The sequence below is a fragment of the Lacerta agilis genome, chromosome 8 (genome assembly GCF_009819535.1).
Source record: "Lacerta agilis isolate rLacAgi1 chromosome 8, rLacAgi1.pri, whole genome shotgun sequence".
Classification (NCBI taxonomy): Eukaryota; Metazoa; Chordata; class Lepidosauria; order Squamata; family Lacertidae; genus Lacerta; species Lacerta agilis.
In genome coordinates this window covers 51,422,447-51,439,312 of record NC_046319.1, presented here as the reverse complement: position 1 = coordinate 51,439,312, position 16,866 = coordinate 51,422,447, and the positions used below count along the sequence as shown (strand labels likewise).

At 47.9% G+C, this 16,866-nt stretch overlaps 1 protein-coding gene across 5 annotated transcripts in view; it reads left to right on the top strand.

The window, feature by feature from the left end:
• WDR59 (WD repeat domain 59) overlaps positions 1 to 16,866 on the top strand; it is a 43,963-nt gene that overhangs the window by 13,362 nt on the left and 13,735 nt on the right. For 4 of the 5 annotated variants that reach the window (XM_033157423.1, XM_033157424.1, XM_033157426.1 and 1 more), the window contains 13 exons: positions 623 to 660; positions 1,512 to 1,600; positions 1,681 to 1,797; positions 3,292 to 3,369; positions 4,003 to 4,159; positions 4,905 to 4,984; positions 5,998 to 6,130; positions 7,839 to 7,963; positions 9,140 to 9,304; positions 9,526 to 9,621; positions 10,892 to 11,048; positions 12,322 to 12,391; positions 13,242 to 13,395. In XM_033157423.1, the coding sequence (XP_033013314.1) occupies positions 623 to 660; positions 1,512 to 1,600; positions 1,681 to 1,797; positions 3,292 to 3,369; positions 4,003 to 4,159; positions 4,905 to 4,984; positions 5,998 to 6,130; positions 7,839 to 7,963; positions 9,140 to 9,304; positions 9,526 to 9,621; positions 10,892 to 11,048; positions 12,322 to 12,391; positions 13,242 to 13,395 (1,459 nt within the window). Of the gene's footprint in view, positions 1 to 622; positions 661 to 1,511; positions 1,601 to 1,680; positions 1,798 to 3,291; positions 3,370 to 4,002; positions 4,160 to 4,904; positions 4,985 to 5,997; positions 6,131 to 7,838; positions 7,964 to 9,139; positions 9,305 to 9,525; positions 9,622 to 10,891; positions 11,049 to 12,321; positions 12,392 to 13,241; positions 13,396 to 15,503; positions 15,561 to 16,866 lie in introns of all 5 variants that reach the window. The other variant, XM_033157427.1, reaches the window with a different exon arrangement.

The window sequence follows — 16,866 nt, the reverse complement described above, 5'->3', positions numbered from 1 at the left end:
TTCAGCCACTGGAGCAGGATAGTTTGGAAGGGTGAAGCTGTCCCTAGTACTATCCTCTTGGTGAATGGGTTTTGCTCTTTCATATTTGGGATCACAAAGGAGCACTCCCCAGTCAAGTGAACTAGAAACCCCAGCAGCCTGTGTCTGTAAGGCCCCTGTGCATTCTGCACTTTGCCCCACTAGCATGGTCCTACCCCCCTCCCCCCAATTGTGCAGAAGCTACCATGCAGCTGGGCTTCAGTTGTGGGAGCTGGTGGCAGCTGGATGATTTGCTATCCGCCTAGGTCAGTCGTTTTCAAATTAATTGCTATGAGAAATGTTCAACAAATGAAAGTTCAAAGTCCTCAACTGCAGAGAAGATTGCCTGCTCTGTTTCTGCATTGTTTCCTGGACTGGCCCTCTTCTGTCCAGCTTTCTCTGGAGGCAAGTAATGCTGTTGCCTCTCTGTATCAGCTGTTACTGGTCAAAATGAGTGAAGTTTGTTACCCTCAAAATGCAAAACTTACTAAGTGTATGAACTCTGTGTCTCCAGTTTTAAGTTGGAGAAGCAAAAATTGAGAGGCGCTAACCTGAATGGAGAGTGAACAGTATGTGTGCTTATGATGGTATTGTTGTATTTCAGGGACACCCGAAAGCCTACTGTCTCACTTTCTGCCGTCGGTAAGTACCAGTTGGTTAGATGGAATTTGAAATATTGGCATAATATTTCACTCGGTAGTTGGTGTTAAGTGCCCTGCAAAGAAGAGGTCTTGGCACTGGTTTCCAGTAGCCCACAAAGTGTCCAACCTGTGACATGCCTGCCACTATTGGAGCAGGCAGTAGCAGATCTGGCAATGGTATTAAGCAGCCTTCCTCAACCTTGCACCCTCCAGATGTCATACTCTACAACTCCCATTAGTCCCAACCAGCATGGTTGTGGCTGGTGGGGGTAGCAGCCCTAAGTACGCGGAGGACACCAGCTTGGGAGAGGCTAGCATAAAGTGTCAACTTCTGCCTTGCTCAGACTTTCTTTATTTCAGCAGCATGATTTGGAACAGGGCAAGGGAGTCATTTTGTTGGTGTTCTTGCTAAGGCATTGTGATTCAGAGCTTTTTGGCAATCTGCTGCAAATCACCTAGTAGTCTTCTAATAGAGCCCAATCTACCTTTTGCCTACACCTGCGATAACCTGTTTTCAAACTTGACCCATGCCCTACTTGCCCAGACAGTTGCCTGCTGCATCAGTAGGCTGCAGATGAGCTGGTTAGGTTCTTGACCGGTCCCCTGGGCTGGCCTTCTGGAGTGGCTGTGCTGCACCCTGTAGCATTCCATACTACACCTCTGGTGACCACTCCATTTCCGAAAACTCTTGGCCTATTCATTGTCAATTATTTGTGCCTAGCAAGATACAGTACCCAGGCTGGGCTTGACTTGACACCTCATTTGCATGCTGTGTTTTCGTCATACCCACCTGACCGTACAACCTGTTGGTGTTCTTTTAAATTTTGTGTGTGTGCTCTGTTCCTTCTGCAGCTGGTGCCTCCCAGGTAAAATGGAATAAGAAGAATGCCCACTGCTTGGCAACCAGCCATGACGGGGATGTGCGCATTTGGGACAGGCGGGTGAGTCACTGTTGCCACTCTAAGGGAGATGGTTGTGGTCATCTCATGTGCAAGCTTTCAAATGAAATCTCTTCTTGCAGAAACCCGGCACTGCGGTGGAGTACTTGGCTGCGCATCTCTCTAAAATCCATGGCCTGGACTGGCATCCAGACAATGAGAACATATTGGCTACGTCCAGCCAGGACAACTCTGTTAGGGTAGGTGGGAAGGTGGGGCTGGGTTTTGAGGGCCCTTAAGCCCAGTTCTGACATGGCACTTACCTTTCAAACTGGCTGAAATGTGAACTTCACCAACCAGGCAGGTGGAGAGTTCCAGTTGTGCTGGTCCCTGCCAGTCTTCGCAGCGATTGGGGGCCACTGGGAAATGAATGGAGGGTATGTGTGGGCACCGTCCTGTTTTGAGGGAAGGGGTATCCTGGTGAATAAGCAACCAGTCTTTTCCAAGACTACTTTCCCATACTCCTTGCTGCATGTCACAGTGTGTGACACTGCCACAGGCTAAAAAATCATTGCAGTCTTTGAGCATCTTTGCATTTTGTTTTGCAAAAGCTGGATTTGCCTGTTTTTGTGTGTGTGTTCTTATATTTGTTTGTAAAGCTCCATCCATGTGCAGTGACCCTGTGTGGTAGCTTAGGCTGAGAGGTCAAAAGTCACCCAATGAGCTTCATGGCTGGCTGGGAACTTGAACCTTGGTCTCCCAGGTTGCAGCCCAACACTTAACCACTGCAACATACTGGCATAATATAACCTTTCCTCCAATGCAGGGGTGACTCACCTGAGGCCCTCCAAGTGTAGTTGGACTCCAGCTCCCATCAGCCTCAGCCTAATGTGGCCAACAGGGGTGATGAGAGGTGAAGTCTGGCCACATTTGCAGGGCCAGGCATTCCCCACCTCTGCTTGAAAGCATCATAGCTTAAGGTGGTTTATAGGACTTTATGGGTCATTGCTTTCATTTTTTAATTATACCTGGTAGCTTTCAGAGAGGTGGTGTACTGAGTGCACTACTCTTACTTAGCTGTGTCTTTGGCCCAGTTCTAGCAAGAGGAGGGCAGCAGCATTTTGTTTCCAAACTGTTTTCAAAGACAGCCCTCCGCAGAACATATTTACCGGTACATTAATGGTGGCGACAAGGGCCTTTTCCTCTTAGGAGAGCCCCAGCTGTGTATTCTGGTGTTGATTAAAAAGCATTCCCAGCTTCAGGTGCCTCCTGGGTATCTGGCAACCAGAACCAGGAAAACCCCAAGATGTTATAGCTGCGTTTCCTGTAGCCAGGAGGCTTCTTTCAGATATGCACGTCTTACTACTGCTAGAAAGTCCTGCCAATAGAAAGAATGGCCTCTGCTCCCCTTTCTCAGTGTGATTGACAGGGGAGTGATGAGTGAGGTTTGTGGGCAAACCAGGGGTAGTTTGCACCTTCAAATGATACATGGAGCAGGATTGGTCATGATGCTGAAAGGGTAATGGGGAGCCCAAGTACTAAAAATCCTTCATGAACACCCCAGTCCTTCAGTGGTATGTTATTCAAAATAGCATATGTACACTTACTGAAGGACAGAAGTCCTTGCCACTCTGGCCATGTTGTAGTGCTCTTGTTGTGCTGTGATCTCCCAGGTGTGTGTATGTTGCTGCTGGTAAGCATCCTCCTCCTCCTCCTCCTCCTCCTGAACTGGCTTGTTATCTCTTTCGTTGAAGTTTTGGGATTACCGACAACCCCGAAAATACCTCAACATCCTGGCATGTCAGGTTCCTGTCTGGAAAGCCAGATACACGGTAAGGACAGAGCCCACCTGAGAAAGCTGGTAAGGCAAATGTTCAAAGAGGAAAAAAACATATTTCTTTGTTTTCAGGTGATGCACATATGTGCAGGGATGTCTTAAAAAGAGGCTTTCCTCCTTTTCTCCCTTGCAGTGGGAATGACTCTTCTAAGTTTGCAAACTTAATCTAGGGTGTTTGGGTATCTCCTTCATACAAATATATCCCAAGCAAAAAACAGCAATCCAACACTCCTAGGTTCACATGTTTACAACTAAGATGATGTAAGACCCCCTTCTCTGCCTCATGGGTGGAGTAGGAAGTAGAAGAGGTAGCAGAGAGAAGAATAGTAAATGAAGAGCATGGAACAACTTAGGATTGCAGCCTGCTTCACTCTCCACCCAAGAACCATAAGGAATAAAGCTTGTGAAAATCACTGAGGTTTGATACATTGGCACTGTTAATTAGCACAAGAGCTGGGCACACACCTAGGGGTGTTCCACTAACTATCAGGTATTTTAGATGTGATCACTCACACATTACAAAGATGCATGTGTATTGCCATGTTGTAACATGTTTTGGTGGGGAAAGGGCAACTGGGAAACATTTCGGAGTTTCTGAAGCTCCAACCTTCCCTGTGACTTCTTCTAGCCTTTCAGCAATGGACTGGTGACAGTGATGGTGCCCCAGCTGCGGAGAGAGAACAGCCTCCTCCTCTGGAATGTCTTTGACCTGAACACGCCGGTCCACACCTTTGTCGGGCACGATGATGTTGTGCTAGAATTCCAGTGGCGGAAGCAGAAGGAAGGTGCGTGACAGATGTGTCCTTCTCATGGTGGCCTCAGTGTGCCTGCTGGCTGTCTGGCCCACAAAGCACAGAGGTGGCTTTGCTGCTTAAGGCCCTTTCTGGCTCTTTTCAGGCAGTGTGTTTTCAATTGCATTGTATCTTCTCTGACTTCCCTCTCTGTGTCATGTCTCTCTGTTCTTCAACTAGTTCATTTAAAATGAAATTGCAGTAAACCATAAGAGACCACCCCCCCCCCCCAAGTCTGCAACTGTATTCACCAGGAGGTTGAAAATCTGTGATGGCCAAAAGAAATTGAGAACTCTGCAGAGCAAAATGCCATGCATGACACAAGCAGGGAAAGGATCTTGGGCACTTGTGTCACAAATATTGGGCTTAAGGTGCATTTCACACAGACTTCAACTTTCCCATTCCTTTTATATCAAAGGAACATGGGCTGGTTTGAACTCTTTGTATGTTATTTTTATTGAATTTTGAAACAGGTGAAACCAAAAGAGTACATACAGAAGTGGGTCTACAAGCAAAACCCAACATTGCCAGACATACAAAGATAATTCTAAATTCACCCTTCTCTCTCTCCCCCACCCTTGAGAGAGCAAAAGTACAAAAATGTGGGCCAAGCATTTAGAATGAGTAAGTCCATCTCAAAGAAAAACATCTCAAGCAGAGCATAGAGATACACCTTCAAAATAGCAGACCATCTCAAAAAAGCCAGAGTTTAAACACTTTAATCTGAAATGCCTTTCAGGATCCAAGGACTATCAGCTGGTCACCTGGTCTCGAGATCAGACACTTCGAATGTGGCGAGTTGATTGCCAGCTGCAACGGGTAAGTGGCAGGTGGCATAGTCTTTCCTTTTTTGTTTTGCTCAAAGTTGCAGATGTCAGAAACCAGAAAACATCTATTGCCAGCTAAATTGTCAGGTACCTCCTGTACCTGTTGTCCTGGGTCCATCTCCTGTTATGGGGTTTTCTTTCTGTGCTTCTGTGTCAAACCTCTTTCCTGTTCCTGACTTTGTGGTGGTTTCAGGAGAATAAATCAAGCAAGTGGAACCCACCTTGAGAGTATCTGGTTCATCCCTTTGCACTGGCAAAATCTCTTAATTCTGATAGAAGTTCATCACCTGCTTAAACATTAGCATGGAAGGACCATTACATTAGTGTCCTTGGTCAACATCTTCGTCGTCCTACTGCTCTTAGAGTCAGGAAGCATTCCCTCAATCTAGCCCACAGCTGCCTCACTAAAACCTGGGCCTTTTCTCCTTCCCTTCGGGGCCCTGGTCAAGAGCTGCCTGTCTTCTTTTGGTGGTGGAGGTGGTGGTGGTTCAGCAGTTGTGAAACACATAACTGTGTCCTTGTATCTTCTTTCCTCAAACTGCAGTATAAGCTCCCCTTGCCCCCAACAGGAAGGGGGCATGCAACCAGCAGGGAAGCTGTACAGTTTTGTCCACCTTTACAGATGATAAACCTATAAGCAAACAAGGCTCAGGGTTTCCCAAAGTGTGGGTGGTGATCCCTTTGGGATGGTTGCAAGGAAGCAATAATGCAGGTGAAGTCTCTTGACTCCTGTGAGAAGGTTGAAATGCTGCCAGGAGAGGGAGCATTTTGGAGAATACGGGGAAAAGCTGGTGTGGAGGTTATATGAACCGGGGCGAGGGTTATGTGGGAGCTTGGAACAAGCAGTGTGAAGGCAGTGAGATCTCTAGACAGGGATGGTGCAGAAATTCTAGCCAACTTGCAACTGGGGGGGGGGCATGTTTTTCCAGTTGCACCTTGTTTGCTGTGCCGCACCCATGGCCTGCTTTGTTTCTGCTTTGCTGCATTTGCTGCTTCTTGTTCCAGCTTTGCTCCAATGACCTCCTGGATGGGGTGGAGGAGCTCATCGATGGGATTTCTCTCCTGCCAGAGCCAGACAAGGCCCTGCCTTCCCAGGACACTGAGCCCCAGCAAAATGCCAACCACGTAGAAGAGGAAGGTGAGGCGAGGGGGTACCTGGGTGGTTTGTGGAGCTGTCAGACTTTTCTGTGCCTTGTTTTGCATGTCGCTCTGAGGATGCCTCCCTCAACCATGTCCCATTCCCTCCCAGTATTACTATTATTAATTCATAAATTGAATTTAAAAAGAAAAATGAAAGCAATAGCATTCTAAAACAGTTAAGACACTCCAAAAACAATTACAATTAAGAACATCTAAAAGTAAAGGTAAAGGGACAGGCACCCTTGACCATTAGGTCCAGTCGTGGATGTCTGGGGTTGTGGCGCTCATCTCGCTTTATTGGCTGAGGGAGCTGGCGTACAGCTTCCGGGTCATGTGGCCAGCATGACTAAGCTGCTTCTGGCGAACCAGAGCAGCACACGGAAACAGTGTTTACCTTCCCGCCGGAGCGGTACCTATTTATCTACTTGCTCTTTGACGTGCTTTCGAACTGCTAGGTTGGCAGGAGCTGGGACTGAGCAACGGGAGCTCACCCCGTCGCAGAGATTCGAACCACCGACCTTCTGATCAGCAAGCCCTAGGCTCTGTGGTTTAACCCACAGTGCCACCCGCAGTTAAGACACTCCAAAAACAATTAAAATTAAGAACATCTAAAAGTAGTTACAGTTAAAAACATTCTTGCATCCAATGATCTCAAGGTTGCTAGGAACAGTGGTCTTCAGGCATGCACCTGCGTAAACAGGTATGCTTTCTAATTCCTCCTGAAAATTAATAATGTTGGAAACAGGTGCACCTCGCTAGGGAGGGCACTCCACAGCCAGCGAGCCATTACTGAAAAGGCCCTGTCACAGGGTCAGCCCTGCTATCCCTGGCTCTATCTCTCAGTAGCTGCCTTGCCCTCCACCCTAACAGCCTCAGTGGGCACCAGCCACCACTGCAACCACCACGGATTCAAAGGCAGTATGTCTACAGAGAACATTACCAGCAACAGATCTTGCTGAACAAGCAGAGCATTTTGCAGGCAAGGGGGTTTCTACTTCAAAAGTAGAGATGGTACATAAGTTGTTGAAGGCAATTAAGCCATTGGTCTTCAGTGGATGCTACACAACATGCTCTGGTTGCTGGGGGGAATAAAGGGGCATTTGTTAGTGAATAGAGTCTTCAGTGGGTGTTTGAATATCATAAAAGGCAGCAGGTGAATGGGTGGGAGTTGCACAACACCAAGAAGGGCTCTGTCCTGAGTTACAAAGACTTGCCTACAGGAGTTGCTCACTCTCTGCAGGTGGCAACTGAGTTGCATATCTGAGCTTAGACCCTAGAAGAGGGTTTGGCAATGGTAGCCCTTGACTCATTTTAGGCAGGTGGCAAAGAGAAGAAGAGGTGGCAGAAAGTGGGGGGGGGGACAGAGGGGGTGGTAGAAAAAGAGAAAGGGGTCTAGCTGCACCCTTTCCCGCTTTTGACCCAATGCTGGTGTTATATAGACCCTGACAGAATGCTACTCTAGGAGGAAAGGTTCCCACTTCAACCTTCAAAGTACTGCTGAAGTATCAGAGCTTCAAAGAGTCCATCAGACTTCTATGAAGGAATAATCCTCCTGTCTGTCCCTGTCCAATTCCACTCTTAATTCTCTCCTCATCCCCCCCAAATGCTTGGCACTTTCAGCTTGTTGCCCCACCTCTCCCCACTTCCTCTGACGGGATGGGAGGAGGAGGGCACAGATCCTCAGCACTGCCTTCTCTCCCTGACAGCCTTGAAAGAAGACTCCCAGAAAAGTCTCCTGGTGGGGAAAAAGCTGGACCAGCTGGGGCTGCCTCAAACCTTGCAGCAGGAATTCTCTCTGATCAACGTTCAGATCCGAAATGTCAACATGGAGGTAGGTGAGGGAGGAGCCATGTCCTCCTGTTGAGTGTGCTGTTGCTTGAGAGGGTGGAATTCGCAACACCCTGTCTGCTGCTGGGTGGGGATCGTTTGCCCTCTTCTGGCAGGCTGCCTTTCTTGGGCTATTTCTCTCCTTGACAGGCCAAGGGAATGGTCTGCAGAAATCCCCCTGGCAGGGTTGCATCCATGAGGCCCTCACTTTCTGGAATATCTCTTAAGCAGAAAGCGCGGGTGGGGGGGGGGGGAGAGAGAGAGAGAGAGAGAGAGAGAATGTGGAAGCAGCCAGCCCAAATACTCTGAGTTGTATCCAGTGTTCTTACTTAGAATAGACCCATTGATATTAATGGTCATGATTCATTGAGGCCCCCTGATTTTAGTGGGTCTGCCCAGAGAAGATCTGTAACATTGTTTTCAGCCATCCTCACCTTGAGCACCATCTGCTTTTAGACTGCTCTAGTGGTTAATTTGCTTGTTTCATTATAAAACACAGTTCATTTACTTTTCCAAAATTGTGTTAAGCAGTCTACAAAATCTGTTTTTGAAGTCTAAGGAAGAAGATACATTTGTTAAAACAAAGATTGAGCCTTCAGGCAAGAACTTCACATAAATTATTTGCTAAGTATGTACTTTAAGTGTAGCAACAACAATAGCAGCAGTTTACAAACGGACCAAATATGGCTAACAAAAAGAAAGGTAACTTGGAACCTTCTATGATAATAACAATAATGATGATCAAGAGAGGCTGGTTCATTAGGGTAACTAGGGCACTGCCCCACCAAACTGCCCCACCAGCCAGCCCACCAGCCAACTTCTTTCTTACAACCAGTCTAGGGGATATCACTGGTTGTCAACTTCCTCCTTACTCTCCGTGTTGACCTTACAGAACTCAGCAGAAAGGAGGATAGGGACAATTCTAGAACCACTTGGCTCAGCCAACCGTTTGCTCTGGTCTCCTACTGTTGGGCTCCCTGCCTTCCACCAATAGAATCCAGTTCCAGTGGGTACGAGCCGCCACTGAGGATGATGATTATTGCAGAGTCCAGGTTATATTTCACTTGGTTGAATTTGGTCCCCTTGCAGGCCTCCACTGTTCCATGAAGTAGGTCAGTGCAATTGGATCCACTAACAAAATATTCTCCTAACATCTCTGTTCCTCCATTGGCTTTGGCAGATGGATGCCGTAAATCGTAGCTGCACCGTCTCCGTGCACTGCAGCAACCACAGGGTCAAGATGCTGGTGATGTTCCCTGCTCAGTATCCCAACAACGCAGCCCCCTCCTTCCAGTTTGTCAATCAGACTACCATCCCCTCCACCATGAAGGCCAAGCTGCTGAAGGTGGGTCTGCAAGTGAGCAACTCTCTGGCAGGTGGGGTGGCAGAAAGCTGTGGAGGTCCGGGAACAGGGAGGGTCTCCACATTGGCTGCCTACCCATGAATTCTGTCCCGAGGAACCCTCAGTCCTGGAGCCTTGATCATTGTTTGAGTGTGTGGAGAAGCTGTGTGTGTGTGTCTTCATGACCCAAACTATTCACACAGTATGCGGGGGGCCTCTTGCAGATCCTGAAGGACACTTCCATGCAGAAGGTGAAACGGAATCAGTGCTGCCTGGAGCCCTGTCTGCGCCAGTTGGTCTCCTGTCTGGAGTCTGTTGTGGTAGGAAATGGCTTTCAGCGGCAACCTGTCTTCTCATTTTGCCCTAGTCGCCTTGACCTTTGTTTGGAAAAAACTCCTAGTATCCCTTTTTTCTTTACAAATCCAGAGCAGTTTACAACAGATTTTAAAACTTGTCCATAGTAGCTTTCCATGCTTTCAGTTTTTAGCATTGTACTGCTCAAGCAGAAACATAGAAACCACATTGGGCAGAGGTACCAAAATTTGCCTATCCGCAGGGAGGGGTGGCTCTGATTCTCAAGCTGTGACTGGCATGTGGGTTGCTGCAGAGGCTGGGTAGCAGGTTTCTTACCTTATGAATGTTCTGATTCCTGCTTTGCAAAACATTTTGTGCCACTGACAGGAAATGTTCCTCAAGCCCAAAGGGGGCATATTCCACTGCCCTCTGCTCCTTTCTGTAAACCAGAAACCAGTCATGCGACTTGCATGCTCTGTGGCAGACTGAGGACTGGGCTACCAGGAACAGCACCTCTGTGCACCTCTGCTGTGAGATTTGGAAGTGCTTTGAAATCCCCATCTTGAAGTGCCCTTAAGCCTTAAGAACTAGGCCCAGGTTGGCCACAAAGTGTTGATGCCTCTCTTGGCCTTGTTCTCCTACCACTGTGGCAAATGCTTTCTGATTTAGGAAGAGAGCCTAAATCAGAATAGAAAATGGCAACAACAAATGATGTATCTGGGTTCATTCTGCTGCCTTCCAGTCCTAAGAGACACTTCTCCATTGGCTCTGTGCCTTTTTTTTTTTAAAGCAGAATGCTGACTGGTGCTGAGTTTCTGCATGTGGTGACAAGAGACTCAATTCCCACATGAGTAGCGTGATTGCAGGCCAGGCGGAATAGCAGCCCTGCTGTACCTTGCAGTTAAAAATACACAACGATAAGGGTCCCTAGACTGTTGTGCATGTAAGACAAAAAGATCCAAAATATGAAAATGGTACTGTATTGAACTCTTAAGAACATGTATATGAAACAGTGATACATAATGTTGCAGTTATACTGTGCCCATCCATGCCCATGTTGTTTCCTGTGATTGGCAGCAGCCCTCTGGAGCTTCAGACAGAAATAGCTTTCTGGGATAGCTTTAACTGGGGTTGCCAGAGGTAGAACCTGGGACTGCCTGCCTGCAACGCATGCACTCTACCGAAGAGCTATGCCCCCTCCCTGACATATTGGCATGTTGGTTTTTCAGTACAAAAGCCCAGTTGTCAAGAAGATGGGCTCCATGCATGCAACTCTTAATCTGTTTTCTGTTTCAGAACCAGGAGGACAGCTCTTCCAGCAACCCCTATGCACTCCCAAACTCCGTCACGCCGCCCTTGCCAACATTCCCCAGGGTCTCGAATGCTTATGGCTCCTATCAGGATTCCAACATCCCATTTCCACGCACCTCTGGAGCCAGGTTTTGTGGGGCAGGTTGGTAGACTCTTAAGCATGTGAAGCTAGAGAAGGGCAGGGAAATGGTCAGGGCTCCCAGCTCGGATCTTAGCAGAGTTTTCCACCAAGAGGAGAAGGGTATGAGTGAGTGTGGCAAGGGTACACCACTGTGCAGCAAGCTGTTGGTAAAGTGTTGTTGCTGCAGCACCAAAAACCTGCCCTAAAAATGAGGGAGCCAATTTGTGCGGTTTGCGGACAACCCTACAAAGAAATTGACATGATTCTGTGCATCTAGAAATCTTTGTCTTAAAATTTTGGTTTCCAGGAGTGGAATAGAATTGGCAGCTTTGCAAAAAAATAAAAAAAATAAAAATACTTTATTTGAGTGCATATTCTAGATTTCCAGTTACAGGATTAGGTTCCCTTTCCTCCAGTTTATTTACTAATCTATGTATATAGCAAGGGAGCAAATTTCTATGTATTTTTTTTTTAAAAAAAGAAAACGTGCTTGAGACAGAATAAGATTTATGAGTTTGTCAGGGGGTAGGGAATGCTTTGGCCAAAGGAGCTGCTTCCTACCAAACACCGATTTTAAGCCCTTAACAAATTTGCCCCTCAGATTTGCTGAGTAAAACCTGCATGCTTATAAAACAGTTCTTTCTTGTAAAGAAAAGCAGAAAATGGGTAGAATTGCCTAATATTTAGCAAAGTGGTAGCAGCTTAAGAAACTAACCCTGAACAAAGCCCAAATTAGAGCAACAGTATTCAGACTTCTGTGCTCAGGGAGCAAATTCCCCACCCATTTGTCAGCTGTGGAATCTTTGCATGTGGGCAGGAATTCTTGACAGCATTCTAGACTAGAGTGCAACCTTCTACCACCCCCCACCTTTGATTTCTGGGCGGTTGTGGGAGCATGATAATGCTTGCCTTGCTATGTGTCCCTAGGCGAAATACAAGCCATGCGTTTGACATCTAGTATAGAAGTTGCAAGTTGGACAGATATGCCTTTACTTGGACTGTGTCATTAATTCTGTCTGCAAGATATGGGGGAAAGGAAAAGTGCAGCAAGGGGTGAAAGCCCCTGACCATTGGAGATCTTGGCTGGTCTTGTGAGATTCTATCTAGCCTTGACCCCGGGCTTTGCAGTACTGCATTGTGTGCTTGGCCAGAATTGCAGAATAGGCACAGCCCTGATTAAAGCTGCCTACCTGTGGGAAGACACTTAAATAACCATCCTTTTTAACTATAGAAGTGGTACCAACCTTTACTTTAGAAGCTGTGTTCTTCAGTGCAGGATCTCTCATCTTCACAGGGTACTTGGTGTACTTCACACGACCCATGACGATGCACCGCACAGTGTCCCCTACAGAACCAACCCCCCGGTAAGTACGTGGGTAGCTGGAAGCCATCTCAGCAGCAAGAGGTGTGCTCATGGCAATGCCTAGGCTCCTCTTCCTCTTCTCTGAATGAGGGAGGTGGAGTTTCAGTTTTGGCTATTGGAATGACCCATGACTCAGTAGAAACACATATGCTTTGCCTATAGAAGGTCCCAGGTTCATTCCTTGGGCTCTCGGGTACCAGGGCCAGGAAGAATTTGTGCCTGAGACTTTAGGAAAGCATTATCACCCAGAGTAGACTGTAGTGTGCTAGATAAAACGGGTTACCAACATGCTGCCCACAGGTACAGTAGAACCTCGGGTTGCGGACGTAATCTGTGACGGAGGCATGTCCACAACCCGCAGTGTTCACATCCTGAAGCACCGCATCTGCACAGGCGCCAGTGCGATTTGGCGCTTCTGCGCATGCGCGAGCGGTGAAACTCAGAGGTAACCTGTTCCGGTACTTCCGAGTTTCCCGCGGTCTGCAACCCGAAAACAAGTAACCTGAAGCGTCCGTAACATGAGGTATGACTGTACACATGCACCCTTGGAGGCCTTCTCAGGTTTCCATAGGGTCCCCTCCACTGCTGAGAATTTAGTCTTGAAAGAAACATCCTATTGTATAGAATAGGTTGTGGTGTATGTGATGCTCCCATAATAGTTTCTCAGGTTTGCAAATGTGCCCACGGGCCCTAAACTTTTGGCGAGCCCTGGGATAGACCAACGGCCTGACTCAGTTTATGACAAGTTTCCTATGCTTCTGCTGTGCCCTTAGCCTCAATCCCTGCTTCCTGTGATGCTGCATGGGACTGACTGTTAGCTCAGCTTTCAGGAATGTGTATCTTGTGTTCAGATCCCTGTCGGCCCTCTCAGCCTACCATAGTGGCCTCATCACTCCCATGAAGATCCGTACAGAGACCCCTGGCAACCTGCGCTTGTATGGTGGGAGCCCTACACGCAACGAGAAGGAGCAGGTCTCCATCAGTTCCTTCTACTATAAGGAGAGGGTAAGTGTATGGTCTGTAGAGCTTCCTCACTGCCTCATTTTCAGCCATTTATGCTTGTTAGAGATCACTGCCCTTAACAGCACTCTTGCAGGGTGGAGGGCAGGGTTTGCCTGTCCTGTAACAGAAGCCCAAGGAGACAACTTGGATAAGCTGTGCTGCTGGCTCTCTTTGGGATGCTCTTGATTCTAGATGATGCTTCCTTTGTTAGCATTATGCCTTCACTTACTGGAAAAGGCCGGCTATCAGCAATTAGGGATTTGTCCAGCTGCTAGGCTTTTTATGCGTCTTGAGTGGTCCTTGGGTGGACTATGCAAGAATTCTATAGGGGTGCCTGACAGCTGTGTGGATTTTTGTGTGCAAGCAATCTGGACTGACTATGTGGCACAAGAGGGCAGGCTTTTTACACTTGGGTCACACTGGGGTCCATCAGGGAGCGTGGAAATCTGCCAGCCCCCTGAGTTGCAAAGGCTACGACATTGCCTCCTGCTCCCTGCTTACTTAAGAGCTGGGCTTGTTGACTGGCTCATGCTAAGCACCTCCACTTGCCAGAGATATTGGTTAGGTGTCCCAGGGCAGACTTACCACATCTAGTTCCTGTCCACTTTGGAAGGGCTTGAATGGCCCTTATTTAGTGAAACCCCATAGGACACAGCTGTGACTGCCTTCTTGGCAGAGCAGAGTTCCCCACGCCATCATATACGGTGGCCTAAAATGATGATCTTGAGAGTGAGCCAAAAAAACACTTAACTGAGCTGATGCACTTAGAATCGGGGCTCGGGGCTCTTTGAGCTGGTCGCACTAGGCTCAACTTTCCCAGTGCTGTCAGCAGTTAGCAGCTTCGCAAAACCTGATGCAGCAGAAAGAGACCCTCTCCCCAGTGTGCCACTTTGAGCCAGCCAGGTTCCCCGAAGGCTGAGTTTGCAGGGGTCTCATTTTGGAAGGAGTCTTTTGCTCTTAAAGCTGTATCTAGTCCTGCCTATTTTGGGGCCTTTCGGGGATTGAAATGCACAGGGACTGGGAGGCCCAACTGACAGGGTGGTTTTATAGTGATGAAATAAAACTGTTGCACAGGGCTTTTCCCTGTGGCAAATTCCTGTGCTCTTGGGTCAATAATTGAGTGTTTAATCTGAATCATGGGAAGCATATTGTAGGGAAGCAGTGTGTGAAATGCCAGCACCCCAGAAGCTATCCATGCTGCCTGGATAGGTGGAGGGATTGGCACAGGCTGAGGGCTCTTCATATCCAGATGCTGAGCATTTGCTGCGCACTGGTGGGGGTCACCTGAGCTCCCTTTCTTAGCAGCTAATTATTTCCTAGGAATTCGTGTGGGTTAAATTAGCCACAGGGGAAAAGAGATAAGGAAAGGGAAACAACCACCTGAGGGGTGTAGCCAGCAGGACCTTCCCGCCTGTGTATTTGACCGCTCTGTGTCTCACAGGACTCAGAGGACTCAAGGCTTCTGACTTCAGTGTCACTGTCAGCAGCACTAGTTGCATGAGACACTTTCCTTTCCACAGTGAGAGAAGAACATGGGTGGGGAACGCGTGCCCCTCCAGCTGTGGTTGGACTCCCATCTCCCTTGACCATTAGCCATGCTGGCTTGGACTGATGGGAGAGTTGGGAGTCCAGTAACATCTGGAGGGCCACAGGTTTCCCTATCCCTGGAATAGAGGATTGATAGGAGGACCAGCGAGAATTCATATGACATCTTGGGGAAACTTGCTTCTCTTGTGCTTTTTGTGGGAAGTGGTCATGAGTATGTTTCGTATGTAGAGGGCCACAACTTCAGCCCCTGGAATGGCAGATTGCAGGCTTTTGTCTGCAACTTGGGAGAGGTGCTGGCTCTCAGAGTAGATAGCATTGTGTCACTCCTCTAGAGGGCAGACCGTTCCATCTTTCCTGTGCTGAATCAGAATATGGAGGCGCCTGGCTGCTCTGGAATGGCACATCTCTGACTGGTCCACAGCTGGCCTCTGCCCTTGGTGCAGCATGGGGCCCCTTGCCTCATGAGTTTCTCAGCTCTGTGTTCTTTTCTTCCTCTTCTCCTTCTCTCTACGACTCACCTTCTTCCCTCCTTCCCCTCCTGGGCATAACATTCTCATGCACAGATGTCGCCTTGCTCTGCCAGACGGCGTTGGTCCATACAAGCAATTAACGACTTCCCGGTACTGTTTGCTGTGTTACTCCTGCCCTTGATTAACTGTTCGCTCCCCATGGGCCCAAGAATAACCTGCCACCTGCCTGGCTTTGCGTAACCCAGACTGTAGCTGGGGAGGACAACTGACTTGGGTGGGTGGAGGAATCAGGGCAGTGGGAGGGAGGGCATCCTGTGCTTATGTGAGGTGGTACTTCAGAGTTGGTTGTGTTTTCTAGGACAACCAGGATGATTATATATCTTTAATGCTTGGTGCTAATTGGAGCAAGATAATACTCTGCCTTGGTCAGACCCCACCTGGAGTCCCGTAACCAATTCTGGGCACCGCAGTTTAAGAAGGATATTGACAAGCTGGAGTTTGTGTAAAGGAGGACGAGCAAGTTGATAAAGGGCCTGGAAACCAGGCCTTATGAGGAGTGGTGGAGGGAGTTATGGATACTTAGCCTGGAGAAGAGAAGATTGAGAGGTGATATTATAGCCATCTTCAAATATCTGAAGAGCTGTCACATGGAGAATGGAGTGAGCTTGGTTTCTGCTGCTTCAGAGGGGAGGACCTGAACCAGTGGATTCAAATTTCAAGAAAGTAGCCTCTGTCTCAACATAAAGAAGAACTTTCTGAGAGTAAGAGCTGTTTCACAGTAGAATGGATTACCTCAGAAGGTTGTGAACTGTCCTTCATTGGAAGTTTTTTTAACAGATGGATGGCCATCTCTCAGGGATTCTTTAGTTGTGATTCCTGCATTGGATTGGAGTAGCCTATGAATAGGCTCTCTGACAGGGATGTTGGGTGGGGAGCTTCCTTTTTTCCCTGCAGTATGTGGTCTAGGCTGTAGAAACAAGCATCTTAAGAATGTTGGCCATGGCAAGTCCAGAGCTGAGCTAATGGGGTCTTTAAGAGGCCAAGCAATGAACTGGAGCAATCCCCTGGTTCAGATCATGTTTGTGCCATGAACTTACTAGGAAAGCCTTAGGCAAGTGCATGGCCGGCTTCTTGGTCTCTGCTTCACATCTGCAAGACAAGGATAATAACAATACTGACCTACCTTTTGGGGTGGTTGCAAGAGTTATCATATGCTTGCATACTTGAAGCTCTTTGAACCCACGACAGCAGTACAGTAATAGGAATGCCAGTTGTTATGCTCGCTCTTCATTGCTATGATAATAGGTTTGTGAAAGATGTGTGGGAAATGCCTGTTGCAATCCAGAAGCGTGTAATCTATGTGTTGCAATCCATGTGGCTGTTCAGATCTTTGGTCCTCTGAGGATGGGGCTTGGGTGCCCTCTAGATCCCTGCCCCTCCTTGGGAGAGCAAACTG